The sequence below is a fragment of the Schistocerca serialis genome, chromosome 6 (assembly GCF_023864345.2).
Source record: "Schistocerca serialis cubense isolate TAMUIC-IGC-003099 chromosome 6, iqSchSeri2.2, whole genome shotgun sequence".
Classification (NCBI taxonomy): Eukaryota; Metazoa; Arthropoda; class Insecta; order Orthoptera; family Acrididae; genus Schistocerca; species Schistocerca serialis.
In genome coordinates this window covers 388,605,850-388,632,976 of record NC_064643.1, presented here as the reverse complement: position 1 = coordinate 388,632,976, position 27,127 = coordinate 388,605,850, and the positions used below count along the sequence as shown (strand labels likewise).

Below are 27,127 nucleotides of genomic sequence, written 5' to 3'. Positions count from 1 at the left end.
GCATCAGCTGTTACGCAAAAACGTTCCTTTCTGTTGGTCCGCCGAGTGTGAGCAGGCTTTTGTCCGCCTGAAGGCTCATTTGCAGTCGGCGCCTTGTCTTGCCACATTCCGTCCGGGTCAGCACTTGGTTCTGGCGACTGACGCGTCACAGTATGGCCTAGGGGCTGTTCTCGCCCATCGGTATGAGGATGGGTCGGAATGACCCATCGCCTACGCTTCCAAGACCCTCAACGATGCCCAATGGCGTTACTCTCAAATAGAAAAGGAGGCGCTCGCTATCATTTATGCTCTAAAAAAGTTCAGCGTTTTTTTGTATGGTTCTAAGTTTCACCTCGTCACCGACCACAAGCCGCTGGTCTCTCTGTTCAGCCCCTCGGCGTCGCTTCCGGATAAGGCAGCTCACCGCCTGCAACGTTGGGCCTTATACTTGTCTCGTTTTCACTATGAGATTCACTATCGCCCCACGGCCCAGCACGCCAACGCTGACGCGTTGTCGCGTTTGCCGATGGGCCCTGACCCGGTTTTCGATCGAGATGAACTACTCTGTTTCCACATTGATGAGGAAGAACGTCGTGCGGTCGAGGGTTTTCCACTTACAGGTTCGCAGGTAGCGTCGGCTACTGCACGGGACCCGGTCCTACGTCAGGTGATCGGTTTTGTTCAGCGGGGTTGGCTGGACAGGACCAAGGGCCGGGCATCGGATCCCCTTCGCAACTACCATGCCTTGCGCCTTCGTCTGTCTGTTCATCAGGGTGTTGTTCTTCTGGCCACGGATGGCGTATCTCCATGGGTTGTGGTGCCCGCCTCTCTTCGCAAAGATGTTCTCAAACTATTGCATGAGGGCCATTGGGGGATTTCTCGGGCTAAGTCCCTGGCCCGCAGGCACGTTTATTGGCCCGGTATTGATTCGGACATCGCCCACATGGTCGCTGCGTGTGATCAGTGTGTTCAACAACTGGCTGCGCCTCGTACTCTGCCCTCTCTGTGGCCTGATCCGGCGCAGACGTGGGAACGGGTGCACGCTGACTTTGCCGGCCCCTTCCTCGGCACTTATTGGCTACTGTTGATTGACGCCTTCTCGAAGTTTCCGTTTGTTGTTCGATGTCCGTCGCCCACCACTGCGGCGACGACGCTGGCTTTGTCCAAAATCTTTGCGCTAGAAGGTCTTCCATCCACGATTGTCACGGACAATGGCCCTCAGTTCTCTTCGCAGGCCTTCCGTGATTTTTGTACTGGACAAGGGATTCATCATGTTACAGCACCGCCCTTCCATCCGCAATCGAATGGGGAGGTCGTGCACCTTGTCCGCACTTTCAAAAGCCAAATGAAAAAATTCCTTAGTGATTTTTCCACAGATGACGCTCTATTGCAATTTCTGAGTTCTTATCGCTTCACGCCTCTGGGTGATCGCAGCCCTGCTGAACTCTTGCATGGCCGCCAACTGCGCACTCTACTGCACCTGCTTCACCCTGTCAGGCCTTGTACTGTGTCCCCTAGTGCAGGAAAATACCCGGTGGGCGCCGACGTGTGGGCACGGGGGTATGGATCTTGCCCTAAATGGATTCGAGGGGTGGTCCAGGCTCTTCGCGGCCGCCGGCTTTGTGAAATACGTACGGACGACGGCATGGTTGTTCACCATTACGACCAGATGCGCCCACGAGTGGTGGCCACGCCGGTACCACCTTTCGTCTCCACCAGCCCGAGAAGCCAGTCCTGTCGCTGCTGCCGATCTTCCGGGCGTGTTGCTGCCGCCGCCGTCGCTACCGCTTCAGAGTACGCCGGAACCGGCCCCAGTCGCGACGCCGCCTTCTCCGGGACCCATCTCGCTAGAGCACACCCCCAGGTCCACAACACCTATGGATGCTGCTCCGGAGTTTTCACCCATCATCTCGTCCAAGAGGCACGTTCCACGTGCAAGCTTCCGTCCTGGACATTTTCGACCATACTCTCGTGTTTCTCCGCGGGATCTTCTCGGGGCCTCCCAAGAGGCCATGGATGTCTCCGCACTGTCAGTGTCTCCAAGGAAGTGAGTGTTTTTTTTTTTTTCAAGGGGGGAAAAGTGTTGTGACAGTGCCACGACATTCAAAAGTGCCGCTACGTTAGTACGCGAACACGGCGATAGAGGCGCTTCGCAGCTCGGCCGAGCGCGGGAGCACCACCTGGCTATGAACGGCGCCGGCCGCATGTCACGGCATGGCAGTCGAATGACAGATACGGAGTTAGTAACATGTAACCCGCTAGTGTTTCTACTTTTGTATATCCACGCAATTTATTAGTGATTAAAGGTTATAACAGTAAGACTGTTGTCTGAGTAATTCAAGGCCACATTGAAATGGTACTGAAAGTACGAAAACATGATGGAGGTACAACAGCAATGGCATAATGTGTTTGGGAGTCACCCACCAACTAGTACAACAATTCATCATAATCAGGATAAATCTGAAGCCAAAAGCCTTACACCTATTGGGGACCTTGAAAGAAGTTTATCAACAGAAGCCAGCTACACTAAACAAGCTACAAGAATCAATTGAGGCATCCTCTGCAGCTATCACACTGGCAACACTGGTTTGGTGCTATTTCTCTGTCAGTAGATAATCTCTTATCCTTTCAATTAATATCCTTTACGGAAAGTGCATTTCTAAAGAAAAGATGAAAATTTGTATAAGTCATCAAATTCTATAAGACTGTGTCAGATAATAATCAGGTATATTAGGGTGTACACAGGTAAATCTACTTTAATTGAAACATACCGATACTGACTAAAACAGGAATTTCGGGAAAGTATAACAACTTAAGGAAAATGTAGGACAACAGTTTACAAGGCAAAATCAGGCATTTAACAATTTTAAGAGTAGTATTAGTCAACAGTTCAGTGAGGTGAGCAAAACTATATTCACTGAATTACCTGACAAATTATCTGGGAAGTTGACAGAGCTAGATAAACAACTAAAACAAGAACTAAGTGCCGACATGTCCCACAATATAAATACGTTGATGGAAAAAGTATCATCCATAGATGATAAACAGGAACAACTTGCAGGTGAGTTACAAAACCTTAGTGAAGCATATTCTCAAATTCAGGAGACACAATACCAAGTGGATGCATCGGTAAAAATTGTGGCAAATGCAGTCAGCGAGCTGCAAGACGTATGTAAAAATTTAACTACAGAAGTAAACACTTTAAATCTAAAAGTAGACCAGTTAAGTTTAAGAGTCAAAATTTGCCAAAGAACAGAAAGATAAGATGTAAAGGAAATAACTGAAAAAGTTGAAGCCAGGATGATGGATAAGGGCAGCACCCTTTCTGAAAAGGTAGTGTCAGAGTGCAAAATTTATGTAGATACAGTAAAAGAAACTCTGAAAGACAAAGAAAGTCAACTTCTAGCCAAAATAGATTCAGATTTAAATGAAGCAGAGGAAAGGTTACAAGGCAGTATTGCTAAAACTACTGACATTCCAAAATAACATTTCACAGAAAACAAACCCACGCTTTTAGAGAAGTTAGATACTTTCACTGGTTACTCACAATACATGGCTAGCCCACTGAAGGAATATAGTGAAGGTTGCAGAATGCAACAACACTTGCCAGGAGCTGTACCCATCGAGCAAGTGCAGTTGCCGTGCACTACACCACAAACGAACAGAAACACACCTGTCACTGACAGTGCGGCACGTTTATCAACATTACTTGCAGATAAGGGATTACTTAGGCAATGACAGTTTCCGGTATTTACCTCTGAAGGAGAAAGAACAAATGCCGTGATCTTTATCAGAACATTTTGAAATGTTTTACCTCGTACCTGGATCGAAACCCAGAAAATTAGATTTGCTGTTAGATACACACAGGGTGACATTCTGCTATGGGCTATGGACATGGCGGAATGTTACCACTACTATGAATATTTTGAGAGAGCCATTATGGATAAATATTGGTCTCATGCCATACAAGAGAGGCTCAGATGTGAAGTATTAAACCCAGCTCTGTTCAATGGCACACATGGAAGCTTAAGGGGCTACTTTTAAAAACATTTGAATAAGGAACAAGATACCGAATACTTTCTATCTGTACTGGACTCAATAGATTTGGTATATAAAGAGAGACCAGTGCAACCCATGCCTGTTGATACGCAGATAATGCCACAGAGATTTACGGACCAACAAGTGAACAAAGGATTCGTAGTACAACAAGGGTGGCAACCGTACCTTACACAGACCTATAGTAAAAGTAATGGTAATCACAACAGCAATGGAGAAAAAAGAAATGGGCAAAAGTTAAACAAAACCAACAATGGGCATGTAACATATGACCAGCTACTGGCAATAATCAGCCAATTGCTTGGCAAACACAAAACACCTGAATAATCCACAGACAGCAGAATTCAGTCAACAAAGTAATACACACATTTTGAATAATGTGCAAAGGCAAAGAGAATTTCAGTCAGGAGCCTCACAGGATACTGACTGGCGTAATCAAACACCAACAGTCCATATAGTGGAAGTTATGCCTAACCCAGAGACCAATGCCACCCATGACATCGGAAAACTTGATCCGGTCACAGTAGGCCCCCATTCTGTGAACTTGGAGGGGAGTGGGGAGACGAGCTTGATCGACACTTGCTTTATCAGATACGATCACGGTAGTGATGTGAAAGATGATCTGTATCAAAGTAATGAGGGTACGCAGAAAAATTTGACAGAGAGCAAGGTACAAGCAACTACTAATGCCTAAATATTTGACCTTGATGTATCCACTGTGCTTGACACAAGTGCTACGACTAATTTGATGTCACAGGGATTCTTTCAAGAACTGAAGAAACATGGGCGTATACCCACACTGCCAGTACAAAACTGCGAGGTACAAACTGTTACTGGGCAGCAATGGAAAGGAGTCCAAATGCAAGCCTTAATTCCCATACAATTAGGACAATTTTGGGTATGATGCAATTTTTTGATAGTAGAGAAATTAAAAGTTGATTGTTTAATAGGTCCGGATACATTTAGGACATAGCAAGTACAAACTGATATAGGAAAAGGTCAATGTCATTTCACTGTAAACAACAAATTATTTGTAACAGACCTAATCAGACGAAGTACTAATAGACATAAAACTGAAGTTACTCACGATTTTGAGGTTCAATTGTTATGTTTGTCAACACATACAATAATGAACAGTCAGCAGCAGAAGGGGTAAATGTCGACACAATAAACACAAACGTAAGTGAATCAAAGTGCTTGTCTCAAGAACAGCAAGCAGAACTTAAAGAACTGATACTTGCTTATATACATGTATTTGAAAAAAGACCAGGTATTATTAAGGATTTTGTGTACAAATTGGAAGTATGTCCTCATGACAATTTTTGTTCTACTTCATACCCTATACCATGGACAAACAGGGAAGCAGTAGAAAAGAGATTAACAGGATGCTTGAATGGGGTGTAATACAATCATCATTCTCCCCTTATTGTAGTCCTATTTTGGCTGTGAGTAAGCCAGATGGCAAGGTGTGCTTGGTCCTCGACGCACGTAACATTAATAAGATTATTGTACCAGCTTGAACACGTCAAGACAATTTAAAGGAACAGCTTATGAAATTCCATGATGCTAATTTTCTTACTATAATTGATCTCCAGCTTCATATTGGCAAATAAAACTACTTCGAATGTGGGAGCAGGAGCTTCAAATTTCAAGTATTACCATTTGGAGTGAACGTAAGTGTAGGTGTATTTATCTCTGCACTGGACAAAGTGCTAGGGTATGAACTTTTGAGTAAGGTAACAGTATAAGTGGACAACCTTTAAGTCGCTACATCCACTTGGGTCGAATACTTAAAATTAATTGAACAAGTATTGAGACACTTTTCCAAATATGGAATAACAGCAAATCTCAAGAAATCTAATTTTGGACAAGAAAAGATAAAATTTTTAGGACACATAATCTCTTCGGAAGGCATACTGCCAGATCCTAAAAAACTTGATGTCATTAGGAACTGCCCTGTTCGTCAAAACAAGAGGCAATTAAAGACTTGCTAAGGCCTAGTCTCATTTTTCAGGAAATTCATAAATAACCAAATTATGAACTGCAATACTTCACTCATTCTTCTACGGAAAAACAGAACTTGGTTATGCGATGAGCAATGTCAGTTTCAAGATCATCAAGAGGGCTTTCTTAAACACTAATATTTTATTCCAACCAGACACGAAGAAGGATTTTTGTTTATGCACTGACGCGTCTTCCCAAAGTCTGGGTGCATGCCTTTTTCAAATGGTAGAAGAAGAGGGAAATCTCATCCCTAAATTAATTAGGTTCGCCAGCTGCACCATATCCAAAGCTGAACGTACATATTCAGTTATAGAGTTAGAGGGTTTGGCTCTAATTCAGTGCTTTCCTTTGGGGTAAACATACAAAAGTATACAGTGACCATCAAACCTATCATTATTGTTAATTTGTACACTGCTACACTGACGGATAGCCAGGCGATGTATGTATCGTCACGAATTCAATTTTGAAATAGCACACATAAAATGAAACCAAAACATAATAGCTGATGCTCTTTCTTGAGTACCACAAGGCTTAGAGGGATTCAACAATCTTTTAGAGAAAGAAGGTGAAATAAGAGCTATGTTGATGGAAGACAAAACACCCTGACCATACTATGCCCACATGTGTAAACACATGGAGCAATTACAGCAGGAATACAAAAGCTGGAGTAAGGTAAAAGTGAAACTTACACAAAATGGTGATGAAAAGTTAAAAAGGTTTTCCACTATCCACAAATTTGTTCTGTTCCGTAGGAACCATCCTGAACAAGAACAATGGCATTTGTGTTTGCCAGAGGAATACGTAGATGATTTCTTCTTATACACACACAATACTTGGGGCCATTATGACTCTGCAAAATGCACTGACGAAATAGGTAAATATTGTCATTTCCCCAACCTTATATGAAGAATACTACAGGTGGTACAAAAGTGTATTGTTTGCCAGAAAGCAAAACATTCTAACATCTCCAAGCAGATAGAACTACATCCCACTGTGGCTAAAAAAAAAAAAAAGGTATTGTTAGATGTGGCTGGACCCTATACCCTATCCCCGCAGTAAGGGGGGGAGTAAAATGTATAGTAGATCTGTATGATATTTTCACCAAATACGTAAGACTGTATGTGGTACAGAACATTACAGCCAGATCAATTATAAGACGAATCAAATAAGATTTTTTGCAAGAGTAGGAAAACCAGAAGTCATGTTAACAGATAATGCCTCAAATTTTGTTGGATGTAAATGGAGACAGTTTGTAGATTCCAACCAAATCAAACACATTTTAGTGTCCAAATTTCATCCTGAAGCATCTCCCATAGAAAGGGTTTTTAAGGAATTCAACAGGTTTTTGAGGACATTTATAACTCATAAACATACCAAGTGGATTGAATATGTCACTCCCATCTTACAAGTTGTTAACAACCTTCCAAATACATCAACTTGATTTATATCAAATGAGCTGATATTCAATTGCAAACAAGCAGATGAGTGGGAGAAACCTCTGACCAAGATACCAATACAGGAATTATCACTGCATGATAAAGTACAGTAGGGAAGCAGCCTACTCACGCCATACAGAATTCGTATGCTTTCCATTGTGTGCCAGCCTAGTCCGCTCTAACTATCTATGACATCACGAATGTTGTGCAATACCTTAAAAGTAAAGTAAATGATCTGAAAAGTTAATAGCATGTCAGAAGTGATGCTAAAATAATACTGCATTAAGTTTCAGTTTAGTAACTTTAACAGCTTTCGAAAGTTGGATGTTTTACGTAAAATTCATCGGCGCAACAGGAAGGAGCTAAAACTTCAAAATTTATATTCGGATTCCTTTTTCATTGTAATTTAATGAAAACAGCATGCTGGATCTCACAAAGTAATATTTTGGTTGAAATTCATGATTTTATGTTTTTGTATCCTAAAAGTACGGAAGCAAGGTAGATTAAGAAGTGATTAGATAAAGCTAGGATGTTTAGATTTAGGTAGAATGGAGACACACTATAACAACAAAGATGTGAGTAGTTTCCAAAAGGTGGCTATAAAACTATAGCTGTAGTGTCTCTCCACAGGGCAAGTTCAGAGCTCTTCTATTACATGCAGTGCAACTAAAATAACTCTCTCGGCAAAAGTATTTAACCTAGCCACATCAGAATTTTATTACAGATACTTACCTGTGTGCTGACAGCACAATTAAATTGAGAGCTTCATTGGCCTTCAAAAAATGAAGCAATTAATTATTTAGTAACTTAAAGTGGTGTTCTGATAGCCCCAGTGGTTAGCCAGGAAGGCAAATGTTGTCAGCTGCGCCTTCGGTGGTCCCCACTGCGGCTATATAAATAAGAGCGCTGCGAGCTAGAGTCAGGCCCCAGTTCTCTTCTAGATTCGTATCAGCGCACACTCCATGTCAGAATCCGCATCGCGTCTGTGTAGTTGCAAGGAACAGCCTTGGATGCCATATTATGTAACTCGGTATGCATGTAACAATGAGTTGACTGATTATGTGCAGTACAATGAGTTCACATTGTGGTAAAGTGTTAATTGCGGAACGACTTCAGTGATTTATTCTCAGTTTGCGTATGTCGTATTTTCACGTGTTGCCGCAGGACAGACCTTCTACCATTACTGGTGTGGCATTTGATGAATATTAACATCAAATTTTGGCGAGCATTCATTTTGAACATTTACATCGATAACAGTTATTGATCAGTTTCGTTACCTAGGGATAATAGGATCCACGCAATAGACTCTGAAGAGCTCTGATAGTACAATAGCTGATAGTAGCATTGCTTGGCTAAACATTTGTCTAGAACTTTATCGTTTTCAGAATATAGTGAAAACTGTTATAGTAAACTGCATTTTCTATGAATTCCAGACATCATCCTAAATCCTCAGCGTAATGAACTTCAATGATCAATAACTTTATTTCTCCATCAGAGTGGGCACAGTGAACTTTAATTACAGGCATCATGTTTTTGCTAATCACTTTCTGGATGTCAACATTGAAGTTAGAGAGCCTGTGTTGAGAACGGCGATCAATTTTAAAACCTGGGCTGAATATAGGAAAGGAATTTATGGCAGAAAGATGAAACGTACAACACATTTTTTTTAATGTAGGATAAAAGGTATTACTAAGAAAACATCCCAAATCCACAAAAATTGGAAAACTGAACTAAATGGCAAATGCTATACAATGGTACATAGATAATTACTAAAATCCCCTATACAGGAGCATACAGATTAGTACACACAAATATGGGTAAAGACAAAGGCCTTTACCCACACAAAGAGTTCAGAACGTTTATATATTGAAGAAGGGCTGTATACCCTCTAAGTTGTATATAAGCATAATAATATTAGATTTAGGATGCTGGAAACTCACATTCCAGAATTTATGTTGTTAGTTGATAAGGAAAATTTTTGTTTGTATTTTTTTCTTCTATGTCAAACTTGTAAACGATGAGTTGTTGCAACAAGGTAGAATTTTACTTTTATGTGTCTAGAGATCATGATACTCTAAATACAATGCTCCACCTTGCATGTAGCCCCGTTGTAAACAAATATATGAAATTGTGAAATGCACAGTAGCATGCAATGCAATACGTAACTCACCATGAGCTAAGTGGTACCAAAGCGGCGCAGCACATGCACATTAGGGAGCAATCTAGTCAACAAACCGCAGGCGTGTGCACACCAGACAGGCACAAACCCAATGAGTTACAGCCTGCACTAGCATTTGTAAACCCTACTGCATAAACAGGGACATAGAATATTAAGGGAGGGTCTGTGAACAACGATGACTATCTACATAATTGTGAGCATACAAGCTGTGGGGGGAGATTAGAGTGGCAGCTTTCCGCCACAGATCATGTGGCTGGCAGTTGCTGCAGGGCTGTGGCGAGCGACTAGCGATTATGCGGCCTTGGAAAAACCTGAGCAGAATCTTGGCAGGGGAGCAATTTAGTGCCTCCTTATTAATTATCTGATCTACCCACCTAAACTCAGAATTCTCTAATAGCATACTTCCGGTTGAATTCTGTGGAGCTCTTGTACCCATTTTATGCACAATTGTGCTTAAAATGGAAATAACAATAACTTGGTGGAACGTCCATAAGTCTATCGTAATCAACCATGCCAAGAAAATCTGAGAGTTCAGAATTCATTTTTTGCACCATATTTCAAAAGCTTTCTTTGCTCTTTTAATCCAGTTTACTCCCCTCCCCCCCCCCCCCCAGCCCCCACCCCCATTTCACAGCCGTACACTAATACACACCAGACAAATACCATCCAAGAACACTTCCTAGCATGTAAATTTATGTTGTGTGTTAACATATTTGTCTTTTTTTTGTTCTATTATCATTCTGAATTCCATATCTTCTTTACTTCTACCACTGTCAGTTATTTTGCTAATCAAATAGCATATCTTGCCAACTAATTTTAGTGCCTCACTTCCTAATTCGATTCTTCAACATCACCTGGTTTAATTTGATACACTCCATTTACTCTTGTTTTATTTTCATTGTTGTTCACCATACAACATCTTTTCATGACACTATTTAATACACAAAGAATATTCTGTCAGTGACAAAAATCTTCTCACGATTCTACCCACAATTCCACACTCTTTCTGCCAAATTGTCCTCAGCCATTTCAATAAGCATTGTCAAAATGTGTGGCAATAGCAACAATAGTAACTGTTAAATATGATGATAATGATGGCAGTGATAATGATTACTGCTGTAATTAACATGCCACAATAAAGATCTTGCAATTTCCCAAATTAGCATTACTAAATACAATAAATATTGTTTTGAAGACAGAACGCACATGATTTACAATTGCTTTACCACACTATCTCAATATTTTATCAGTCTTCTTACTGCTCCTTGTAATTATTTTCCTCACAGATTTAAATGCTTCTGAATATGTATATACCAGGTCTAAGTGTTAGTCGTCATTAACTAACTATTTATCTCACTTTAGTATCTGGTCTTCACCACTCATTTTCCTCATAGTTTTTAATTGTATCATTCACTTCATTTCTGTTTCTCTTAATCCATCTTTAGTTTTCACTCTGCCCTATCATCTATAGAATTTTATCACATGAAGGTAAGTATTGGTCAGACATTCTGTCTAATAATAATGAAGGAAATGAAAAAGTAAGTTACACATTGTTATGGCAACCCAGTAACTTTCATCGAATGCTATACTACACTTCAAAGTAACCTAAACACATGAAACTTATTTCAACATAGTCACAAAGTTTATAGAAACAATGGTCAGAATGTACTACCAATCATTCAATTTCTCAAAGATAAAAATACACTGCTTGGTCAGGAAGCCACTCGATAACCACTGTGTGAATGTCCTCATCGTCAGAAGACATGCAGTTTCTGTGAGTCAGTTCCTCAATTACCTAGACAATGTCATCTGTAGTCAATAACGATGGCCCCCTCCTCATTGAGTATAACCCATTTCTGTACAGCCTCAGTCTAATTATTGTACCACTTCACAATGGCTGGATGTGACACTGAATTTGGGCAATATATTGCCAGAACTTCTCAGTGAATCTGTGTTCAATTTAGATGTTTTGCCCAAAAGAATCATACTATGCTCCATACTTCGAGTTTGGATTACATTTCCAGTTGCATTTCACTTCCATGCTGGGATGCACCTGTCAACTGTCCACAGCAGAACTGTGTCTGCAGGGCATCGAGAACATGTACTCTCCGCTGACAATGCACCGCTCTTGTTGCACAATGGTATTAGCGTGGGACAACACATGTGGCTTACTTTCTGAAGCCACCTCACTATAGTTTTTGAAAGTGATGTTCCCTTTTGATTTAACAATTCTGATTATTTACATGAAACTGCTTTCAATATGTGTAGAATGCCAGAAACAAAGACAAATAGCAGTGTCCTTCGAACAGATTATAACCCCATTCCAGACTCCACAGAACACGGCATGAATATTTGTAGTAACTTAAAAACGGAAAGATTTTTACAATTTGAAACTAGGTTTGCTGAAAAGAAAATTACGTGCCACCATCGTGCAAAGGTGCTATTATCTATTTGCAGAATTTGGACAGTTCATGAAATACAGATCGCCACATCCCTTGCAAAACCAGTAATAAATGGCATATCGCACACATTCACCATTAAAGAAAAGTTTCAGAACATCAGTTTCATACAGAAGCATCAAGGTAAGCATTTTATTACATTAAAAGGGACCACATTGCATTGAACGTTTGTCTCCAGGCCATGACACAGGGATTGTTCTGGTCCTTTGAGTAAAAGTTATGTTGCATCTGCTATACAACCCAGATATTGCACCAAATGACGTACTCTTGTCTCAAAAGTAGAAGAAAAACACAGCAGATAATGACAACGGCATGCAACAGCTGATGACAGCTTGAAAGAGAAGGCATAATATTTCCATTGAGTACAAATAAAAAAACACCTCTTAAGTAGACTCAAATGATTATGGGTATTTGTGGTGATTATATAGAAAAGAATCGAAAAAAATTCTCTACACACACATATATGCACACAATCATCAACTTAAATTGTGAATGTGATGCTTCAGGAATACTGTGTATCTCACACCTTTATCATCCGAATAATTCTCATATTTTGTTACAGGAGAATGAACTACAGAACAGAAGTAATAAATTGCAAATATAAAGCCCCAGTTCTTCAGCATTTCATAAGTTTTATATTATCTTATCCTGAAGCACAAAAGTTATGTGTATCTTGTCATTCTACTGGTTAACTGTGTCCAGCAACTGTTACCCACACTTTCTAAGTGTGAGCTGCCATGAACTACGCTGTATAAATGAACATAATTCAGTTAATATGAGAACACTTTACAGAAGAACATATTGTTTTAGTTGTGCTATTATTCCTAAGTGCAGCACTGACAACATTAATAAAAAGTGGTACATCTACATAACAATTACATGTAGCATATAAGAATGTTCTTCGGTACAATTAATCGGACAAAATTTACACACTTACCAGTAAGACATCTCCCATTTTCTGACTTTCTTCTAATATGTGCTTGAAGTTTGATGTATCCATAAGATTACCAGTAAAATCAGCGCCAAATGTCCAGTTTTCTAATGTATGAAGAATGAACCTATCATCATTGATCATGCATGAGAGAGGGTTGCCTTCATAATACGGGTTGAGAGTTGTTGACAGCCATTTCCACTAATAATAAGAGTAATATATGTAATATGCAAAAAAGAAGGCAATCCTTAATGTAATACATTGAAATTAATGCTTGAGACTAATCTGTAACAATAAAAAGCATTACAAGATACATAACAATTTCCTCGGTGTGTCAAATAGTCTACCTGTTATTTATTATTTAAAAACTCACAAGGTGTTTTCTTCTCCTCAAGACATTTGTCATGCAGTATTAAAGATTGGACAATTACCTTATGTTGGGTTCTAGGAAAATTATACATAAAAAGTGCGCGCACATGTGCATGCACACTTATGTGCATAAAGTCTTCCAGTGCTCAGTACGTAGTTCAGAGCATAGGCAAGCATTCCTCAGAACCATAACTTGATTAAAGGTTAGCTCCCCAGTGGATTACTTATTAAAGGTGTGTGGAAAGGAAGCAGAATGAGCCCACTACACAACCCCATGCCCAGTATTTTACAAAAAAATGTCATCTTGTAGAAATAAAGGGCTACTATTCTAGAAGTAATAAAAAAGTAGGATGTGCAATCACTTTATGTGACCATATCAGTAATGTAATACTGCGCTCTGTCAGGTTGAGCATGTAATGTTGAAAGTATAATGAACAAAAGTATGTGTCCTTACTTTAAATGATATTGCAGATTCTACCATCTCTCTGTGCCAGGTCACCCAAAAAACTCAATATGTCACATTTCCCACCTCCCTGTCCACAGACTGTGTATACGAATACTTATCTGTTTATGACCTGCTTGGTCTTCAGTTGCTTGTTTCATAACTTGCAGAGCCATAAAACTAAAAGGAGACAGAACGGATGACTAGTACTTATCTTCACGAAGTGTAGTTCTATTACTATCTACAGACATGTATAAAAGTGCAAGAAAATATCCTAAGTTTCAAAATTATTAGTTCTTTCCAGAATGAATTTCACTCTGCTGCAAAGTGTGCACCAATTTGAAACTTCCCAGCAGATTGAAACTGGGTGTCGGATTGGAACTCGAACCTGGGACCTTTGCCTTTCACAGGGATGTGCTCGACTGACTGATCAGTGTGAGTATGACTCACAACCCACTCTCAGTACTGGCAGAAGTAAAGCTGCAAGAGCGGGTTATGAGATGTGCTTGGATAGTTCTGTCAGTAGAGCACTTGCCCACTTTCGTGGAACGCAATCTTAATCTGCCAGGAGGTTTCATATTAGTTCCTTCTTCTGGGAGGTAGAAAGGAGAGTAGGTCACTGAGACTCCAGGATGAGAGCGACACCCTTGTTGTGAAGACACGGGAAGACAAAGATGAAAGGGGAGATATTAGAAATAGTTGGAGGTAAAAGATAATACACTGATAAGCATGTAACATTGTACTATCTATGATTTTCAACTTTCTCTGATACATCTCCCTTCATCTTTGTCTCCCCTTATCCTCACAACAAATGAGTCCCTCTCATCCTGGATTCTCAGTGACCTGCCCCTGCTTTATAACTGTCCCCAACCCACTTCCATTTCTCCCTGAGGAAGGAAATAATTGCTCTGAAAGCTATGATAGTTTTTCACACTTCTATTTGTCTATCTGCAATACTGGAATTTCATCTCCTGAAAGTAAATACCAGCTAGCTATTCTCTCTCCTTGCAATTTTATAGTTTTCCCAAGAGAACTACCCCTTTGACACAATTCACTGGATACATATTACCATATGTTAACAAGCACAATGTGCAATGTTCAATTACACCAAATGCACTTAGCTCCCTGTTTCTGAAAATATAATCGGTAACAAGTTTAGGAAAAATCCTACATTTGCACTAGTGTGAAAGTTCTCTTTTTTTTTTAATAATATCAACAACTGCATTTCCAAATAGTGTAGCACTGCTGCACCTTCTCTTCTTCATACACTGATAAATGATGGTAGATGAAATAACCCTGGCAGTCGTAAAGATGATCATTAACTGTCTCAAGTGCACATAAGACAAAGAATCTGCTGTGGTAAAATGAGAATGCACGAAAGAATTATAGTGGAAATCAATCTTCTTTTGCAGCATCCTCCTCAAATGAAATGGATTGAGGGAAGGAGATAAATAATACTAGTATCATGTATCCTTCTCTTTTCATGATACTGTTGTTGGTGAAGTATGAACATAGACATTAGTAATTGGCTTACATCCAGCAATGCTATTCTAACATTCACCATCTATTATGAACAACAGTACAAACCACCCAGCACAGCTGTGAACGAAGGAAGTGGATGTAAGAACACCTGGTATGGCAGATGGATCAATGGAGTCAGTTTCTCTTCATAGACAAGTGCAGGATTGGTACGATGACAGATGATCATTATAGAAGAGTATGAAGATGCACTGGTACCAATGGCCATCTGGTAGAATGCAGTCCCACAGGTTCATCAGTGAGGTGCATCACATTTCCAGCTAACAGGTGTAAGACATGGTTGTATTTAAATGTGTTTCATAATTCTACTTCTTTGAGTGACAACAATGAAAAGTGTGTTTGGTTACATTGTTATCTTGTACATCTCACTGTTGCAAAAATAAAGAAAGTGTTTGAAATTTAATCAAATCCCAGTTCACAAATCTGTTGCAGTTTAGTCTCTCTCTCTCTCTCTCTCTCTCTCTCTCTCTATCTCTCTCTCTCTCTCTCTCTCTCTCTCTCTCTCTCTCTCTCACACACACACACACACACACACACACACACACACACATATACGTTTACTTAATTCAATTTTGATTAATGCCACCAGAATTCCTTCAATTAGGTTAGAAATATTTTCTGCCCTCATTTCTCTAAAAAATTGGATTATTGTTCTTAGCCGTATATGTACAAACCCATGGAATCAACTTTATAAATAAGATAGCCCAGTTGTCTTAGATTTCAGAAGCAATTAACTTTAGAAGTTTTATACTGGTCAATTCATAATTTTCAGTGTTTTCCCAGCAGTACGGAATGGCAGTATATTGTGTGTGATTAATGAGTGTAAAAGGAACAGCAAGTGGCGTGGAGTGTCTTCAGCACGATGTCTGTGAAGCAGAAGGAAGTTACTGAAAATGACAATGGATTGTGCAATATTTTAAGAGGCCTTAAATGATGTCATCATTTATTGTTGATATTGAACTTTATTTGTTCTTTTAATATACATTGCCAATTGTTAATGAAGGCTTCTATAAATGAAATATGAAGTAGGTGAAAATAGTATAAAGAGGAAATATCCCAACTTCCTTTTCTGTTTCATGTTCCTTGATGATCTGCACCAATGGCCAAGAAAATTATCCTCATTCCTCCGCAGCCTCAACATCATCTTTACCATGTTCTTCACCCGGTTCTCCTCAGCTCAGCATGTCACCTTCCTACTCCTTGACCTTCAGCTCCCTCATAGTTCCATCTCAACCTCCGTCACGCCCATTAACAATCAAGAGTACTTTCACTTCGTTAGCTGCTGCACTTTCCATGCTAAAAACTCACTCCTGTATAGTCGGCCTACTTAAATGTGGCACATCTGCAGCGTTGAGCAATAGCATGACCAGTATGCTGAACATTTTATGAAGGGCTTCAGACTGGCATCATCCTTACACCACACCTACTCCCGATACCTTGCCACACGGCATCGTACACCTGTGGGAGATCTAGCAACAAGACTTGCCAAGACACCCTTCCAGAACATCCCATTCCAGTCATATCACTGGCTTATCCTATGCTAACAGTGGCAAGGTCACATGTGAAAATAGTCGTATCATATATCAGCTCTGCTGTAATTGCTGCAGATCATATTATGCATGCACGACCACCAACCGGCTGTCCAACTGAATGAGCAGTCATCATCAAATTGTGTTCAACACAGTACTAAGCACAACATGCTTGATTTCACCGAGTGTTTCACACCACAAGCCATCTGGATCCTTCACAACACTAGATTATCTGAATCATGTAGATAGGAGTTACTCTTGTGATGTATATTTTGGTCCCATAATTCTCCTGACCTCAATATCCATTAGCACCTGCCCCACACCCACCTTCCACCCCTCTCCCAACACCTAACTTCAGTCACCCTTCACTCACTACCTACTCTTTGAAGTCTCCCTCTCCCTCTTTTCTGTCTCTAATATGTACATGTTATCAGAATGACAACATAGCTGGTGAGGGGCACGCGCGTGCCTGTGTGTGTGTGTGTGTGTGTGTGTGTGTGTGTGTGTGTGTGTGTGTGTGTCCACTATTCAGTGATTTGTTACCTTGGCTCCTTAAATATCTATACAGGAATAGTGATGTCAAGTACGAGCATGTATTGGTATATGATAGACTGAAACATAAGTGATGAACAAGAACTGAATGTACATCAGATGTTCAGTACATGGTTGTAAAATAACCTGGGTATAAGAGAGGAGTCAAAAATACATATTATACCATTAACATTACTGAAAAGTGTTGATCCCATGTGAGGTCTAAGGATTTACCTGCTGATGAGAGATTAAATGCTAACAAAACCAACATAATTAAATAGGAAAAACTTCCTATGTTCTGCAAAATTTTATTTAATTTGTCACAAACCAGCTTTCAGCTTCTTAGGCCATTGCCAGGTGACAACTTAATGTCACAAAGGTCGATAAAATGATGTGTGACTTAAACAGACATTATTTATGCAGAAGATACAAAAGACATAAAAATGAAGACATGCAGAGAGTAGTATGTAGAACAGTATCACCTTTTTTTTAATGTCACACAGAAATAATTACATTAAATAAAAAAATGAAACAAAGTCTTTATTGTGGAGATGAACTGTTTCTCATTTAATCATTGATGCTTCTTCCTCAATTTTGTCTTTAACCTGTATTCTATGGAGAATAATTTCGTAGCCAAAAACCACTGTCCAACAAACAAAACACATACTGTATGGTTTATATCTCCTTGCATCTCTCAGGTTGACTCTGCTCCCACAGCATAATCTGAGAAGTCTACTCTGTATTAAAAGCATCCTTTTGCTGAGGTGAGACTGTTGATGGTCTTGTGGCCCCCAGTAAGGAAAAGTGTGATCCATTTCAAAGCCAATCATCTGCCTTGGTGCTACCTACTATGACCAGGGGCTCTTCCCTCAGTGATGGCTGCCTGGGGTGGAAATTATTGCAAAGGATCCATGTGCTCCATACATTATGGGCATTCCTAGTGAGTTCTCAGCTCAGGCACTGACAATGTAATCCCGTCATAGTTAGTGGGCTGCCACAATTCTCACTACAACAAATGGATATGCTGCAATCTAGATGTATTACGTGAACCATTCTGCATATGGTTCTCATTCAAAATGGTCAAAAAATCAATTATTTTAACTGCATTTTTTGAAAGGTATATGTGTCTAGAATGTTGGGACGAAAAGGGTTTTTTAATCTGTGCATTACAAAAGTTTCTACAGCCCACTGTTCAAAGTCAGTGTCACAGTCACTGTGGGACTCACTCAGCCACAGACACCTGGCTCGGGTATAAAACTTGTTGTGCCATGATGCACATTCACAAATTGTTTTATACTGCAGTATGCACGCAAACATATTCGCAAAAAAAACTGAGAAACAATGTATGCAGGCTGATGAACACAGTGTATTCAGCTCAGCCAGACTAGATTATCTAGTCAAGAAGGAGGGATTTCTCTCGAGGAACAATTCCAGTTAGAGGAAGGGTTCATATATGTTCCTGAAACTGCAGAATAAACGTAAGTAATGAAAACAATTTTTTTGGTCAAAACATAACTTTTGGTTCGTCATATTGGATTAGCCATTTTGAATTTTGAAAATGTAACTTTGAGATTTGTGTTCAGTGACATCAAAAATATATAACAATAAGTAATTTTTCTTGCAAATCGAACTAATACAACATATAAAAGTTTTTCCTAAGCTTTAAAGACGTTCTTCTCAAGAAACAATTTGTCAAAACTGCCTGCAGCATAAAGCAAAAACAGTTCAACCTATTAACTTCTGCCTTTGCCCCCTGAAAAGTAAACACTTTTCTTGGGAGCTTATACCTATAATATATGAAATCCGTTAATATTTTTTTTTTTTTTTTTTTTTTTGTAAATCCATAAATAGTTAATAAAACCCCCAAAATCAAGTCCAAAGTTCTAGTTGGCACTGTATCATTAAATTTAAGGTTATTTCATTGTGTTTAGGTATAAGTCCCCATAAATTTATTGTAGTATTGACTGATATACATTTTTGATTTCGGATAACTCCTGAGGTGCTACACTGCATGCAGTATGTGAACTTCAAACTCACAGGCCATTGATCAAACTACAATTACAGGTGTCATTTTTTTTCCCACTGAAAATCTAAAATAAAGCTCAAAGTGCGATCAATCATAATCCTCAAACAGATCCTTTGTATGTCTTTTCATTGTTAAAAAAAAAAAAAAAAAAAAAAAAAAAAAAAAAAAAAAAAAAAAAAAAAAAAAAAAAAACCACCCCACCTATTTTTGCTCATTTCAATGAGAACAGGTCTTAAGCTGGAAACCCACAGTAAGTGGGATGCACACCATGTTGGAGAAAGAAGGATCAAATAGTTGCAAAATTAGGCAGTAAAAAAAAGGAGTAGCAAAACCTAAACAAGAGCCACATCAGTATTGAGGATACCATCCAATAAACCTGAAGTATGAAAGAAAGAAGTAGTGAGAGAATGAGACTGCCGCACAGGGACAGATGAAATGGTTCATTGCACATGGTCCCTACGGTCAGACATATTTAACAGCATTCTCATAAAACTACTTATTTCAAAGGATGAATATATGAAAACAATGAACTGAATGCACCAAAGGTATCAGCTGATTTTGTTGCTTATGTCATCGAATATCAACATTATTCGGCAAACTTCTTCACAATGATTAGTAGCAATTTATACATAGTTTCCTGTTCTGGTAACTAGTATGAACACAGGGCATAATTTCAGTCACCAGGATACATAATACATTCATTGATATGAATAACTTGTGGATCCAATTAACTATCATGACTGTAAACATAGAGAAGAAATAATTTCTTATTGTTTCTCAGAATTTAACATCATCTTCAAATGATAGTGTGGCTTCATTTTAACTTAAAAAAAGAATTAGCTGGTTTTCACTCAAGTAATGTGCCTACAAAGTACCACCCATCAATACTGTTTATAAACTAGTGCAGCAATAATTAAATATATTTGAGAAAACATGTGATGTCCTTATTAAAACTAAAATATTGAGTGAAAATGGATATCAATGAAAGGACCGAAACAACTTTCAAGTGGTATGAACATCTTAAACGTAAGTGTTGGGAATTTATTAACAATGAGCTTTGGTCTCAATTTTCACTTAGCTGAACAATGTTGAAGTGTAGTCAGATAAATTGCACAACTGACAGATGGATTTTCAATTTTACTAAATCACACAATATAATTAAAAATAGACTTACTCAGGTAATGAAACAACGGTTAACAGAATCCTTGACATACTAAATGAGAACATCTTGAGACTAGTGTAGTTAAATGTTTTGAACTATCACACACTTCCCACCACCAAGAAATTTTCATAAACAAAAATAACTTCTTGGAAGATTAGATGAACAAAACAGAATAATGTGGATTTTACTTTATCCACATGGTGAGAGCAAGTTAATAATGACCCATATGATTATTAATAATGACTCATATGATTATGGTTGTGTACAGCCAAGAAGGCAGGTGCTGGGGCGAAGTGCAGTGGCACAGCAATGTACTACTTGTTGCTCCACTCAATACCGTCATTCGATCATTTCAGTCTGTTTCACATGTTGCCGAGTTTACTTTGAATATTTAGTGGGGATTTCTTCTCCAATGTATGTGTTTTGCCAGTTATATTGTTGGCAAACTGCTTGTTATGGCTGACGGATCAGAAAAGTGCCAGTGCTACAAAAAGAAAAGCAAGACCTATAGCATTCCAAGTGTTTAAATTTTTCAAAAGAAAGGCTGAAGATGATGACTCGTTGCCACATGGCTCTCATCCCAATGTTGCAAACAGCAGGTAAGAACAGCTAAGGCAAGTGGTATGGTACTGACAACCGTGCAGCATATCTCTAGCGAAGTGAACGCTTTTATCAAAGCCAGTGGGTAGGCATCTCATAAATCACCAGGAAAGCGACACAATCATAAGGAAGAAGTAGGCATCTGGATGATTTTTCTACGATCATTTTACATCATACAATATTCAATGTGTGTTTGAGAGGTGAATAGCCAACTGCAGACAATTTAGGTGCACGTACAAAAGAGAAGTTGGATGTTAACAACTGTTGATGAACAATGCTAAGAATATTAAACAAAAAAGGCTTTTGATATTGTTAGATGAATGATAGAAGAAAATTCCTTATAGCTCACAATGTCTGACTGAAGTGTGAAATTAAAGTTTGTTGTTGCTGTAGTTGTTGTTATTGTGGTCTTCAGTCCTGAGACTGGTATGATGCAGCTCTCCATGCTACTCTATCCTGTGCAAGCTTCTTCATCTCCCAGTACTTACAGCAACCTGCATCCTTCTGAATCTGCTTGGTGTGTTCATCTCTTGGTCTCCCTCTACGATTTTTACCCTCCATGCTGCCCTCCAATACTAAATTGGTGATCCCTTGATGCCTCAGAACATGTCCTACCAACCAGTCCTTTCTTCTAGTCAAGTTGTAAGACAAACTTCTCTTCTCCCCAATCCTATTCAATACCTCCTCATTAATTATGTGATCTACCCATCTAATCTTCAGCATTCTTTTGTAGCACCACATTTCGAAAGCTTCTATTCTCTTCTTGTCCAAACTATTTATCGTCCATGTTTCACTTCCATACACGGCTACACTCCATACAAATTCTTTCAGAAACAACTTCCTGACACTTAAATCAAAACTCAATGTTAACAAATTTCTCTCCTTCATAAACGCTTTCCTTGCCATTGACAGTCTACGTTTTATATGTTCTCTACTTCGACCATCATCAGTTATTTTGCTCCCTAAATAGCAAATCTCCTTTACTACTTTAAGTGTCTCACTTCCTAATCTAATTCCCTCAGCATCACCCGACTTAATTCGACTACACTCCATTACCATTGTTTTGCTTTTGTTGATGTTCATCTTATATGCTCCCTTCAAGACACTATCCATTCCGTTCAACTGCTCTTCCAAGTCCTTTGCTGTCTCCGACAGAATTACAATGTCATCGGCGAACCTCAAAGTTTTTATTTCTTCTCCATGGATTTTAATTCCTACTCCGAATTTCTCTTTCGTTTCCTTCACTGCTTGCTCAATATATAGATTGAATAACATCGGGGAGAGGCTACAACCCTGTCTCACTCCCTTCCCAACCACTGCTTCCCTTTCATGTCCCTCGACTCTTATAACCGCCATCTGGTTTCTGTACAAATTGTAAATAGCCTTTCACTCCCTGTATTTTACCCCTGCCACCTTCAGAATTTGAAAGAGAGTATTCCAGTCAACATTGTCAAAAGCTTTCTCTAAGTCTACAAATTCTAGAAACGCTGGTTTGCCTTTCCTTAACCTAGCTTCTAAGATAAGTCGTAGGGTCAGTATTGCCTCACATGTTCCAATATTTTTATGGAATCCAAACTGATCTTCCCCAAGGTCGGCTTCTACTAGTTTTTCCATTCGTCTGTAAAGAATTCACGTTAGTATTTTGCAGCTGTGACTTATTAAACTGATAGTTCGGTAATTTTCACATCTGTCAACACCTGCTTTCTTTGGGATTGGAATTATTACACCCATGCTGAAGTCTGAGGGAATTTCACCTGTCTCATATATCTTGCTCACCGGATGGTAGAGTTTTGTCACGACTGGCTCTCCCAAGGCTGTCAGTAGTTCTAAGGGAATGTTGTCTACTCCCGGGGCCTTGTTTCGACTCAAGTCTTTCAGTGCTCTGTCAAACTCTTCACGCAATATCATATCTCCCATTTCATCTTCATCTACATCATCTTCCATTTCCATAATATTGTCCTCAAGTACATTACCCTTGTATAGACCCTCTATATACTCCTTCCACCTTTCTGCTTTCCCTTCTTTGCTTAGAACTGGGTTTCCATCTGAGCTCTTGATATTCATACAAGTGGTTGTCTTTTCTCCAAAGGTCTCTTTAATTTTCCTGTAGGCAGTATCTATGTTACCCCTAGTGAGATAAGCCTCTACATCCTTACATTTTTCCTCTAGCCATCCCTGCTTAGCTATTTTGCACTTCCTGTCGATCTCATTTTTGAGACGTTTGTATTCCTTTTTGCCTGCTTCATTTACTGCATTTTTATATTTTCTCCTTTCATCAATTAAATTCAATATTTCTTCAGTTACCCAAGGATTTCTACTAGCCCTCGTCTTTTTACCTACTTGATCCTCTGCTGCCTTCACTATTTCATCCCTCAAAGCTACCCATTCTTCTTCTACTGTATTTCTTTCCCCCATTCCTGTCAATTGTTCCCTTATGCTCTCCCTGAAACTCTCTACAACCTCTGGTTCTTTCAGTTTATCTGGGTCCCATCTTCTTAAATTCCCACCTTTTTGCAGTTTCTTCAGTTTTAATCTACAGTTCATAAGCAATAGATTGTGGTCAGAGTCCACATCTGCCCCTGGAAATGTCTTACAATTTAAAATCTGGTTCCTAAATCTCTGTCTTACCATTATATAATCTATCTGAAACCTGTCAGTATCTCCAGGATTCTTCCATGTATACAACCTTCTTTTATGATTCTTGAACCAAGTGTTAGCTATGATTAAGTTGTGCTCTGTGCAAAATTCTACCAGGCGGCTTCCTCTTTCATTTCTTACCCCCAATCCATAGTCACCTACTACGTTTCCTTCTCTCCCTTTTCCATTACCGAATTCCAGTCACCCATGACAATTAAATTTTCATCTCCCTTCACTATCTGAATAATTTCTTTTATTTCATCATACATTTCTTCAATTTCTTCGTCATCGGCAGAGCTAGTTGGCATATAAACTTGTACTACTGTAGTAGGTATGGGCTGCGTGTCTATCTTGGCCACAATAATGCGTTCACTATGCTGTTTGTAGTAGCTTACCCGCACTCCTATTTTTTTATTCATTATTAAACCAACTCCTGCATTACCCCTATTTGATTTTGTATTTATAACCCTGTATTCACCTGACCAAAAGTCTTGTTCCTCCCGCCACCGAACTTCACTAATTCCCACTATATCTAACTTTAACCTATCCATTTCCCTTTTTAAATTTTCTAACCTACCTGCCTGATTAAGGGATCTGACATTCCACGCTCCGATCCGTAGAACGCCAGTTTTCTTTCTCTTGATAACAACGTCCTCTAGAGTAGTCCCCGCCCGGAGATCCAGATGGGGGACTATTTTACCTCTGGAATATTTTACCCAAGAGGACGCCATCATCATTTAAGCATACAGTAAAGCTACATGCCCTCGAGAAAAATTACGGCTGTAGTTTCCCCTTGCTTTCACCCGTTCGCAGTAGCAGCATAGCAAGACCGTTCTGGTAAGTGTTACAAGGCCAGATCAGTCAATCATCCAGACTGCTGCCCCTGCAACTACTGAAAAGGCTGCTGCCCCTCTTCAGGAACCACATGTTTGTCTGGCCTCTCAACAGGTACCCCTCCGTTGTGGTTGCACCTATGGTACACCTATCTGTATCACTGAGGCACGCAAGCCTCCCCACCAACTGCAAGGTCCACGGTTCATGGGGGGAAGGAAATTAACACAGATAACCCTGACATCCTTCTGGAAGGACGGCGTCACTCACTGTTGAAATTATTTATTTTTGCGAATAACGCATTTTTGCAGCGGACTGTGACGCAGTGTTATATGAAGTACGCAGAGTCAGATGGAAGACAAAAAACAATGATTTTGTGAACAGTAAGAAAGTACTGGAAAGAAATGTGTCATGCTACTGTATAACGGTAACATTTGAAAAAACTCTGTTTTAGTTTCTTGCTTTCTCTATCAAAATTATCTACTACTGTTAGTTGTTGGTTGTACATAAACAACCAGACAATGGTTTTTTCCTAAGTGTAATTATCTTTTTTCATCAAATTGTAAATGCATTTTAAAATTGTTACTTATATCATTATCAATTTCAATATTTCTAAAAACAAAGATGATGTGACTTACCAAATGAAAGTGCTGGCAGGTCGACAGACACACAAACAAACACAAACATACACACAAAATTCAAGCAACAAACTGTTGAAAGCTTGAATTTTGTGTGTATGTTTGTGTTTGTTTGTGTGTCTGTCGACCTGCCAGTACTTTCATTTGGTAAGTCACATCATCTTTCTTTTAGATATATTTTTCCTACGTGGAATGTTTCCCTCTATTATAATCAATTTCAATATTGTGTGAGAAGTGTTGCATCTACTGGTTACTCACTAAATATTAATCTCTAAAACCTAGTAAAATGCACCAATACACCGACTCTTATTACACAGAAATGATGTATTATACTTACATTGAGATCTTTGTTCAGCTTCAGATAGTGGTTCAATGCTGCTATAAAAGCACCAGGGGCTTCACAAAGGTGCAAGGAGTTAAAAAAGCCATCAGTGTTGGCTGACTCGAGAACCAAATCATAAGTAGCCACAATTTCATAAAATTTGCACCATGCCTACAAGAAATTAACAAATAACTTATGAACATGTTCAGTCTCTTTCAAATGCAATTAAATCTGTTCATTTCATTATTTTGAATGATTTACATTTGAAACTATGGTCCTTAAAAATTTCTTCACATTTTGTACCATTTACCTGCTTTTCTTCAGCAATAAATTAAATTGAGAATTATAGAGTAAAAAATCAGATCACCTATTTCCCTGGGAGAAAAACTGGGAATTCACACCTAAGAACAAGAACTGTACTGACAGATGATGTCCAGTCTTCATATGCAGGGAGTGATGTGCAACAACAATACAAACATAGTGAAATATTCATCTACACACACATACAATAGTATTTTGTAATTTCCGTACATTTCAGAACTGACATACAATGTCATTTAATAAATGAATACATGAACAACTGCAAGCCACTCATCAAGATTTTTAACAAAGGCTGTGAAAGCCACTAGAGCATGGTGTTCATCCTGGATAATCCAATAATCATGCACTGAAAATGTTGTTTAGTCCTTCCAATTTAAGTCTTAGATCTGTTAATGTAATAATCTGTCTGGTAGCAGTGTTGGTATGAAAACATACACTTGGTGGTTCATAAATGTCACCAAATGGCTCTTATTTTGAAACATGTGCTATACAAATGGGAGGTGATATTTTTCCGTATTGTACAGTGACAGTTGAACGAACAAGGACTAGTGTTAATATCATTGGCAACAAAATCATTTGACACAGAGCACAAAGTTATACAGGATATGGATGGAGGAAGAAATCACCCATATTCTTTACAAAATAGCATGGAATTCACATTAATTGATTTAAGGAAAGTGCAGATGCACATTAGTTGAAATATGATCAAAAGAGGATGAATTGTAAAGCAAGCAATAGAGCATGCAATGCAGTAGATACACTATATACAGCTACCCTCTCACAATTACCAAACTATTCCAACACCAGGAAAATTTATTTTCACAGTATTCTTTGACTCACAAAGTCAATTAACCTTTTCGTTGGCAAAATTATTGAGCAATTATTTTTAATTAAAGAAGCATATAGTAGTTAATAAATACATATATTAATCATACAGAATGTCAAATTTTCTGCAACTGTAAAAGGGAGGCCATACAATGAGATGCAAAATATTATTCCCTTCTGCCATAATTACGAGTTAAACGATAAAAGCAACATTTTCAATACATTTTAAATTTATTGGACAAATTTGCTTGTTTTGTTACAGTCATTTATTCACGCTTACTTGCTGTGAAATTTTCTAGAACATGAGTCTA

General features: G+C 39.0%; 1 protein-coding gene across 4 annotated transcripts in view; it reads right to left on the bottom strand.

Annotated features, from left to right (window-relative positions):
- LOC126483832 (cap-specific mRNA (nucleoside-2'-O-)-methyltransferase 2) overlaps positions 1-27,127 on the bottom strand; it is a 296,880-nt gene that overhangs the window by 165,868 nt on the left and 103,885 nt on the right. For all 4 annotated transcript variants that reach the window (XM_050107032.1, XM_050107034.1, XM_050107033.1 and 1 more), the window contains 2 exons: positions 25,686-25,841; positions 13,051-13,245 (listed from right to left, as the gene is read on the bottom strand). In XM_050107032.1, coding sequence (XP_049962989.1) covers positions 13,051-13,245; positions 25,686-25,841 — 351 coding nt within the window. The remainder of the gene's footprint in view (positions 1-13,050; positions 13,246-25,685; positions 25,842-27,127) is intronic.